General features: G+C 37.3%; 1 protein-coding gene across 1 annotated transcript; it reads left to right on the top strand.

Annotated features, from left to right (window-relative positions):
• Positions 1–1,118: 1,118 nt before the first annotated feature.
• On the top strand, positions 1,119–2,845 carry LOC147566023 (amino acid transporter AVT3B-like). Its single transcript, XM_086652499.1, has one exon. It carries the CDS (start codon positions 1,405–1,407, stop codon positions 2,662–2,664), a length of 1,260 nt encoding a protein of 419 aa, XP_086508625.1. The 5' UTR covers positions 1,119–1,404; the 3' UTR covers positions 2,665–2,845.
• Positions 2,846–10,367: the final 7,522 nt, after the last annotated feature.

Genomic DNA, 10,367 nt, shown 5'->3' with positions numbered 1-10,367 from the left:
ATAATAATTTTCAAATGTTTTGTGCTTTTCTACTCATTTTCAATAAATAAACACAACCTTTCTCTACATTTACAGCACTACCCTAAACACATTGTAAGGATCAATCATTAAAAAATAAATTGATTTTCTAGATCTTGACTTGAGAGAGAAATTGAAGTATTTTCAACCCTTTCTTCACTATCTTTTTCATAATAATGCAACAACGACAATGAGAGAAAATCATAATATACTCTTCCTATTTTTGTAAACGAGAACATAGTAAAGAAGAAGAGCCGAATAAGTGAGGAAAAGGAAGAAGTTAGGGATTTTAGCCAGAGGAATAATGAATAGGGAAACTTGGTCAAAACTCCTTGTAAATTTTTCATTCTGGTGAAAAATGATCAGTAAACTTTTTTTTAGTCTTCAGCTCTATAGTTATTTTTTTAATTTGCAACACCTTGCAACGAATTTGTATAAAATATTAAGTTTTTAATGAAGCAAAATACAAATATTTGAGTTTTAAAAAAAATACAACTCGTGTTTTTAATAAAAAAAAATAAAATTGGATTTTCAACCCATTCAATTACGTATAATCGTTAGTCACGAGGTGTTTGGCCTTTCAATGAAGTTTGATTTCCAAAAAAAAAAAAAAGAATAAACTCTGAAAACCTGGAGGCCCTAGATTCGATGTTCATGAGAGGTGGAATCTGTGATTATTGAACTTAGATTATTTAAGATATAAATAATGTAATCAGTATATCGAGCTTTAAGTCTCTTTCACGTTGTTGGGCTTTTAACTTCTTTCTTTATCAGTTTAACTTAAGCGGTGCTTATTACATCTTCATGATGTATCAATGTCTCATAATAGTTAACGTAGATCGTAGTTGATTTCTAAAAATAAATGAACGGCTCCTATCGACCAACCCGGGAGAAAATGTCGTCACAAAAACAATTACGTCTCTCTATCAAGGGTAATCTAGTCTTAAAAAAGGAGTCACCTTGCAAGTACAAAACAAGAATACGATATACTGATGGACCACTCAAATCTTGTGTACTTTTACCTTGTCTTACCTAAATCAACGGTTCCAATGGAAAGATAAAATCCCGGTAGTAGGTTAGTAAAAATAGAACTCAATACGAGCCAAAATAGGCCACCATTATAAGGGATCCAAGCTTTCTCCTCACACGTCTCATCCCCAAATATCTTATCATCTCTGAAACATCTAGAAACAGAAAGTGTTCAATAAATTCTCAGAACTCTCTCTCTCTCTCTAAACTCCAGAGTTCATCAGACATTCTTCAATTACAACAGAGAAAGATCCAGATAGGAATAAATACCAAACCCCATATTCCAGGAGAGGAAAATTTCAACCTAATAAACCAATAAAATTTTGAAGATTTGAATTCAAATCGATCAAAATCAAGATGGGTTTTGATGAGGAAGCAAGTTCATCATCAAATGTTCTTCCACCATTTCCAAGAGAAGATTCACCTCTTCTTTCAAAATCCCCACATCTTTCTTCCACTTTCAAAACATTCGCTAACATCTTCATCGCCATTGTTGGTGCTGGTGTTCTAGGGTTACCTTATACTTTCAAAAAAACTGGATGGGTATTTGGTGTTATTATGATTTTCTTCGTTGCCATGCTTACTTATCATTGTATGATGCTTCTTGTTAAAACACGTAGAAAACTCGAAAACGATGAGGGATTTTCAAAAATCAATTCTTTTGGTGATTTGGGTTTTACTGTTTGTGGTTCAATTGGGAGATTTTCTGTTGATGCCATGATTGTTTTAACCCAAGCTGGATTTTGTGTTAGTTATTTAATCTTCATAGCTAATACCTTAGCATTTCTTACCCAAGTAAAGAAAATTCTAGGGTTTACACCCAAATTCTTTTACATATGGGGTTGTTTTCCATTTCAATTAGGGTTAAATTCAATTCCAACACTTACCCATCTTGCTCCATTAAGTATTTTTGCTGATGTTGTTGATATTGGAGCTATGGGTGTTGTTATGGTTGAAGATATAATGATTTTCATGAAAACAAAACCAGTTTTGGAAGCTTTTGGTGGGTTTTCTGTGGTGTTTTATGGTTTGGGTGTTGCAGTTTATGCTTTTGAAGGGGTTGGAATGGTTTTACCATTAGAATCAGAGACAAGAAATAAACAAAAATTTGGAAGAAATTTGGGTATTTCAATGGCTTTTATATCTTTAATGTATGCAAGTTTTGGAGCATTAGGTTATTTTGCTTTTGGTGAAGAAACTAAAGATATAATCACTACAAATTTGGGGAAAGGATTAGTGAGTAATTTGGTTCAATTGGGTTTATGTATTAATCTATTCTTTACTTTCCCATTGATGATGAATCCTGTTTATGAAGTTTGTGAAAGGAGATTTTGTGAAGGAAGGTATTGTTTATGGTTAAGATGGATTCTAGTTTTGGGTGTAAGTTTGGTTGCTCTTTTAGTACCAAATTTTGCTGATTTTTTATCTTTAGTGGGTAGTAGTGTTTGTGTGGCATTAGGGTTTATATTACCATCTTTGTTTCATTTGATTGTGTTCAAAGATGAGATGAAGCTTGGAGGACTAGTTCTAGATGTTGTCATATTGGTTATGGGTATTATTTTGGCTATTTCAGGTACTTGGTCTGCATTATTAGAGATTTTCTCTGTCAAAGTCTAGAGGTTGAAAGAGAGTTCTTGTCTCTATAATACCTCTCTTTGTATTTCATTAATAATAATTACTACTAGCATTGTTTAATTAGATTGCTATGAGGTTAAGGAAGAGATATGTTTATATATTGAGCTAAGTTTATGAATTCATAATTTTAAATAAATAAAGTTGGTTCTAATGTTCTCTCTCATGTTTCTTTGGTATTGATATTATTCTATGAAGAGTTGGATAAGAACTTGAAACACAAATGATGAATGATGAATGACTGAAAAAATAGGTCGTATTTTGTAGTGGAGGATCAGCATTAGCCATCTATCTTAGAGAGACATGTCACATATACGGCCTTATTTTGGTCATCTGTTTTAACATTTCCACTAGTTTTTCGATCATCTTAACAAAAAAAAAAACTAGTTTTCCAATCCGTTTATCACTGCAGATGTCGTTATACATTTCTTTACCAACATTTTAATATTAATCTGGCCTTATCTTGGTTGTGTAGTTTAACATTTCGACTAGTTTTCGATCAGCTTATCATTACAGATGTCGTTTCTTTAACAATATTTAATATTTTAATGTAAATCTTTAATCAATTTATGGTTACAGCTTACAAGTGTCATCGTATATTTCTTTACGTATTTTAATGCAAATATAAAGAGTTTATTGTTGATAAGTCACTATATTCAACACTCACATAAAATGATCCAAGTGTCCTTTGTGGTGGTATTCAAAAATAAATTTGTCATTTGTTTAATTGAATTAGTCAATTCATTCATGATTGGATTTGTTTAACTTGACTTGAATTTTATGTGGAGAACTTTATCACCACCACTACCATAAAAAAATCTTAAACCTTTAGGATATTTGTATAAAAAAGGATATTTGGAAAAGTAGCATGTGAATACAACAATGTGTAGGTTCCGGGAAAATATCATGTCTCACTAAAATTTGAGAGTCACTCTTGCTTTGGCTTTAAGGTTTTACACTTTGGGCAGACAAGTTGGCGATTTTAGACAAAAATCTCCAAAGTTTAGGAAAAGTGTAAACTTAGTAACTTAATAATCTCCCTTTAAGGGTGTTGAGACTTTTTTTTTTATGAGAAAGGGTGTTGAGACTAAAAATGCAACCTTGTTGAACTCTATATGTACTGTATAATTGTTTACGATAGTAATACAAGAGATCACAAAAATAAAACTCGCAAGAATTTTAAAACTAGAGAAGTTCTCCATCTCTTCTTGCATGGACTAGCTAAGGGTGGGTGGCCACATAATTTTGGACACCTTCCTTGTTAGGTCATCAAATGTCTAGAGAAAAAAAATGCCCCAATACCAACACTATGATTTGCCAACAAATAATTTATGGTGTGTTTGGTTGCAGGATTCCTAAGTAGGATTTCTATCAAAAGTGGGATTTGGTAGGAATCATGAATCCTTGGTCTGTTTGGCTACCAAGAATCCTAGGACTCTTGAATCCTAAGGATTCCTAATTCCAAAAATTGTATTGGACCAAAATCCCACCTTACCCCCTAGGATTTGCTAGGATTTTGGATTAATGAACCTAAATTTCAAACTTAAAATCAACAAAAAAATATTTCCTTCTACAAAATCATTATTTATTTTCAAAATCATTATTTTTTTCAAAAATCATATTTTTTCTAAAGACTTTTAAAAATACTCAAATAATAATGAATCATAGGATTCTTAGTTGCCAAACAAGCCAAAAAATATTACTAGGATTCATGAATCCGTGGAATCATGAATCCCAAGGACTCATGAATCCGCGGATTCATGATTCCGTCATCCAAACACACCATTAGTTTTTCACCAAAAAATAAAATAAATAATTTAGTGGGTAAGATGTGTATTCTAAATTTCTAGAAGTTCTAGGTTCTATTTTTCGCAAAAGCGAAATCCATAATTTATTAAACTTGATATAAATAAAAGTAGTATAGTTGAGCTATAGGCTTGTAGTTTAGTTTGACTTTATTTTGTAGTTTATTGGGTTGCAGACCCCTTTCTAAGGGTTATCGCGCTTGTTACATCTTGTCGATGTATCATTGTCATTGTAATGACGGAACTAAGATCACCCTTGGCAGTTGTCACAAGAAAATTTCTGTTATATATTATTGTTAGTCGTATGGGTATTTTAGGTAATTTAGGTTGGTCATGTCCGATTCTAAATCCTGACTCTGCCTCACGTGTTAACCTCTTTTTTTTTTTTTGTTGAAATGCATTGTGTTAAGTGTTAACATGCAACTTAATCTAGAAGAGACAATCTCCTACCATTTGAATTTCACAAGACAGTACAGGTTCCTTTTGTGTTATAGAGTTGTGCAGACAGTTCAACAAAAAAAAAAAAGAGTTGTGCAGACCAATATTTTAGATTGGGAACTAAATATCATAATTTGACACTTTTTTTTTTTATAACAGCCATAGCATTCTATTCATTCATAAAACGATGAGATACAATGTTGCTATGCAGAGAAGGCAAAAGAGTAGGAGTACAAAAATTCACCTCGAGTCTACTCTTCCTAGTACTAACAGCTAGAGAATTAGCTTTCTCATTTAAGCTTCTATTTACATAAAAGTATTTTAACAATTCAAAAGAGGAGGAGGATTTCTTGATTTTCATTAGTACGTTCTTGGCAGTCCAATGCACCGACCTGGGAAACCCATTCAAAAAGTTACTGACATTGATCGAGTCCCCCTCCAAGATGAGTCTGTTGAAACCATACTTCTGTGCCCACAAAATGCCTAGCTCGGCTGCTTTCCCTTCACCCTCATCTACTGATCGTGAGGTGGTGAGGATTGATTCCTTTCCGATTTCTGATCCTGCATGGTCATGAATAACAATAGCCAAAGCAGAGGTTAAGGAAGACTTCATAAAAGAAACATCATAGTTTATCTTGATTACTCCCATAGGTGGAGGAGTCCAAACATTTGGTTGAGATATAACACTTAGGGGGTAGCTTCTCAAGTTTTCTGTTTGTGATTTGATGAAGCTTTTAGTCTGTGCTATAAGTGTTGGGATATGTACTTCTTCCTCCTGAAACACTTTTTTACATCTAAATTTCCAAATATGCCAAAGTGCTATAGATATCTCTTCTATGATTCTTAATTTACAATCATTGCTTTCTCTTTTCGAAGCCTCAAAGTAATAAGAAAACCATTCCTGAAAGGTTGAACATGAAGGAGATATAGTTGTATTTTGTATTGTTAGTTCCATGATGTTTTTTACTACCGGGCAAGATACCAGGAAGTGCATGGGCACCTCTTCTTCTGATAAGCAAAGAGGACAGATAGGAGAAATCTCAGATATGTAAGTTGAGAGGAGCTTATTTAATGGGAGGATGTCATTAGCTAATTTCCAAAGAAATAGCTGGATCCTTGGGTGAATTCTTAGTTGCCAGAGCTCCTTCCAAGCATGAAATGAAACAGATTGAGGAACTACTTGATTATGTAAGTAAACTAAGTGCTTGTACATGGAGGAGACAGAGAAAGTACCAGAATTTGATATAGTCCATTTCTGTTTGTCCTGAGATGTATCTAATGGAATTGTTTGTATTCTCTGAATAATGTCTTGAGAGAAAAGTGTTTGAAGTGCTTGGATATTCCATGAGTGATTTTCATCAATTAGTTGAGAAACTATATTGAAACCTTTAGTATCATCTGGTTTCACTAGTCTTTGAATACCTGGAACCCAACTATCTAACCATATGTTGACTGAAACACCATCTCCTATATCCCACAAGATTTGATTGTCAATGTATTCCTGATTTTTGGAGATAGAGTTCCAAAGCCAGGAATTTGGGGGTTTTGATTGTCTAGGAGAATTGTATTTGTTCTTTATTAGTTGCACCCAAGCAGTTTTTGGTTTAGTTTTGAAGACCCAGTTCAATTTACTTCTCATAGCTTGATTGTCTTTATAAACACATCTAAGTCCTATTCCTCCCAAAGATTTTGGTTTACAAACAGATGTCCATTTCTTGAAGTAAATCTTCTTCTTATTATCCTTTGATCCCCACCAAAATTCTCTCTGAAGAGAAGTAATGTCCTTCTTGATCCTTTTTGGAAGATCAAATATGGTCATTTGGTATCTAGGGGCAGCTGCTAAGGAGGACTTGATGAGTTATAACACACATTAATATCTCATTATTTTAAAATGTGTTACTGGGACAGGTTGCTTGATCTCTTATAATTGCACCACATTTCATCTCCTACAATAATGGTTGGTTTATAACACACATTTTTTTACTTTGTAAGAGTATTAGGGGTGTTCACGAGCCGAGCTCTTAACGGGTTGTTCGAGCTCGACTCGACCATCGTTCGCGCTCGACTCGAATATGAACGAACACGAGCTTAACACGAGCCCAAAATCATGCTCGTTTTATGTAAACGAGCCGAACTTGATCATTCTTTAGTGTATTACGAGCTACTCGTGAACAACTCGTTTAACATACTCTCATACTATTGTAGTACATAATTACGTATTAGTATTGAAACTTGTACATGAAATATCAACCATTAAAAAATTATCGAAATATGAACCATTAATCATTATTATTGTATGTGACAAATGATCATTGAAGTATTTTGATAATTTAGAAAGTTTTCATTTGAAGTATTTTGATTAACGAGTTTAAAAGAATGCGAGCTCGAGCTCTTTCAAACTTATACGAACCGAGCTTGAACAAGTAGACAATTACTCGAACGAGCTCGAGCTCGAGCTCGACAGTCAAATACACAAACCGAGCTTGAACATCTTACTACTCGGCTCGGCTCGACTCGAGTACACCCCTAAGAGTATAACACCATGACTTTTCGTATCACTATCTTTAAGTTTATGTCAGAGGGGTCGACGTAAGTGTCCATGTCTCCATGACAACTGGCTCCAAACTTTGTCTTGGATTATATCCATTTTCCATGTGCATGAATATCAATATTTTGGCTATAATGAATACTTTGCTAAGATCTAAGTTTTCTTCGACGAAGGGTTTTCTCTTCGTTGGATCCCTCTCAAGTGGAAGTTGTCGATTTACGGTTTTACATAGTTTGTCCATCCAATTTCTATGTTATGAAGTAGATAAAAAATGGAGAAAGTTCGGGTAAGGGAAGACGACCACTCTTCCATTCTTGATAAGTCATCATCAGATCTAGTCGCTTTAATTAGTTAAAGTAATTGTTTGGTTTGGTGGTTTCTCCGAGTACTTTATTTAAAGACTTCGAAAAATTGTCAATCAAACAATTTAATTTAGGATTTTCTTTTGATGATGGTGAAATGAAGTTAAACATCCTCTATATCTACATCTATCACCTATTATTTGATTGTGTTCAACTTCCAATCAAGATGGTCGCTCAGTAGTCATCTCAACTATCGCCCAAATTAAAAACAAGCTTGCCAAATGGCAAACTAACCTCCTATCCCAAGCTGGTCGCTCGGTAGTCATCTCAACTATCGCAGCAGTCGTTCTCCGATACCAAATGCAGTGTTTTTCCATCCTGAAAGGCATATGTAACAACATTGAGTCCATCCAAATGACTTTCTGGTGGGGAAAATCCAAAACTTTCCATACTATCAACTGGTCAGCTATTTGCAAACCTAAGAAGACGGGTGGTCCTGGGCTTCGCCTCCCTCTTCTTGATAATCATGCCTTCCTTAACAAGATCAACTGGCGTATGATCAATAATCCTAATGCCATATGGGTTCGCGTTCTCAAAAGTAAGTACTATCCCAAAACTCATAAGCCCACTCCTCCGAAAGCCAATCATTCCTGGCTCTGGAAATCGATTACAAAGCATTACAACCAAATGGATGGTCTGGTTTTCTGGGACATCAATAAAGGTGATAATATTAACATTTGGCAGGATTTTTGGATCCCGAACCCCCCTCCCCCCCCCCCAATAACCAACTGTAGACGGTAAAATGTCTACGGGTCGGAAAGTCTGACAGTCAACGGGTCAACGGTCAAGGTCTTGTCGGGTCGGGTCGGATGCTTCGGGGACCGGCCACGTGTCGAAAAAAACCTGCACACAAAAAGAGAGAAAAGATCGTGAAGCCTCTGGGACACCGGGATGGTGCCGGCCTAAGGGGGCTCCGACGGTCAAGTCAGATACTCGGTCAAATATAAATAAGAAAGTCAAAGTGGGCAATAGAAGGGTAACCGTTGTCGGAGTGCTTAGGTGTCGCGGCTCGTGAAGTTGTCGGAACAGATCCCCACGGTAGTGATTTACTTACGGTAATTAAGAGCGTGATGGTAATGAAGTATCGTCGTTAACTCGCTGGTCGTAAAGGAGACTTGCAATAAGGTGCTGGTCGTAAAGGGATCCGCAATAGAGTGCTGGTCGTAAGTGGATCGGACGTCGAGGATGAATGAAGATGATACGCCTAGCGTCTTATCGCTAGATGAATGATGCGATAAGGAGGTGGTGGTATTAAGATGGTGATACTGCCAGCTAATTACTGCTGGATGGGTGTTACCGTCAGCTCCTTACCGTTGGATGGAGGATATTTCAGACCAGAGGGCTCTTATGCAACAAGGTGGTGGTCGTATGATGTTGATACGGTTAGCTAGTTGTCGTTCGAATTGTGACTATCAGACCCCTATCTCCCAATTTCTAAGACAATGAGTTAGAGACTTTGAGAGGATCAGAAGATCTTTGAGATGCTTATGAGAGAGCAAGTGAGTAAAGAGAATAGATTAGGTTACTCGAGTACTGTTGTCGAATATTGGATGCCTTTGTCTGAGTTTTGCTTATCGTATTTATAGTGGTGGAAAGGGATTGCCTTGATGACAACCAGCTAGTAACCGACGTATTTATTCCGTGTCATCACTCCTGCGAGATACGTTAGGGGCAAGAGGATCTGACCGTCAGATGAATATTCGAATTTCTCGAGGGACGGCTAAGATGTTACCGCGTGTGCGTTAAGCTACTAGCCAGTAACACCCGTCTTTAAGTGGCAGATACGGGATATTTACCACTAGTGCGGTTATGGATTGCACAATAATCCTCTGGCCGTAAGATTGCCTAGTACTGGCAGGTGGCTATCGCGTGACACGTGTCAGATACGCTTAGTGCCAAACGGATATGGATTCGGTGACCCGAGTAACGACTTGGGCCATTATCGGGCCTTCTCATTTAGCCTCACGGATTTTACCCTTACGAAGCGGTTGTTTCCTTTATTTTACAGGCACCTCGTGGGGCGGATTTTTGCCCATACAATTTGCCCCCCACTCTCTAAGTCTGTATGCAGAGTTAGAGAGTAGTGAGGTATGACCATGTCAGCGGAAGAGTGCGCATCTCGATCATATTTTATCAGCGGGAGTGCCACTTTGCATTGCAGAGTGTTTTGCTCAAGTTATCGAGGCGGCGATAGGTTGTGGAGACGTGGTCAGACAGAGAATCACGGAAGGACTTGTCGAAAAGAAAATAGTCGCGGAAAAGGATGCGACGGAGCAGCAAGGGGTGGTTCGGATATCACGCGTTGGTCGCCCGGGAACGACCAGCTTGCTACTGCGCGGGCGCGCCACGTGGCAGAAGCTGGTCGTCCGAGGACGACCAGCGCCCTACTGCGCGGGCGCGCAGTAGCGCGCCACGTGGCAGAAGCTGGTCGTCCGCGGACGACCAGCTCGCTACTGCGCGGGCGCGCGGTAGCGCGCCACGTGGCGGGCTCTGGTCGTCCGCGGACGACCAGCTCGCTATTGCGCGGGCGCGCAG

This window comes from Eschscholzia californica, unplaced genomic scaffold (genome assembly GCF_041429995.1).
Source record: "Eschscholzia californica isolate CP2 unplaced genomic scaffold, dmEscCali1.0.p SCAF_1, whole genome shotgun sequence".
In the NCBI taxonomy this organism is placed as follows: Eukaryota; Viridiplantae; Streptophyta; class Magnoliopsida; order Ranunculales; family Papaveraceae; genus Eschscholzia; species Eschscholzia californica.
This window is presented reverse-complemented; position numbering and strand designations above follow the sequence as displayed.

Coding starts and splice junctions, on each gene's coding strand:
- LOC147566023 (XM_086652499.1), top strand. CDS start 1,405: ATGGGTTTTGATGAGGAAGCAAGTTCATCATCAAATGTTCTTCCACCA.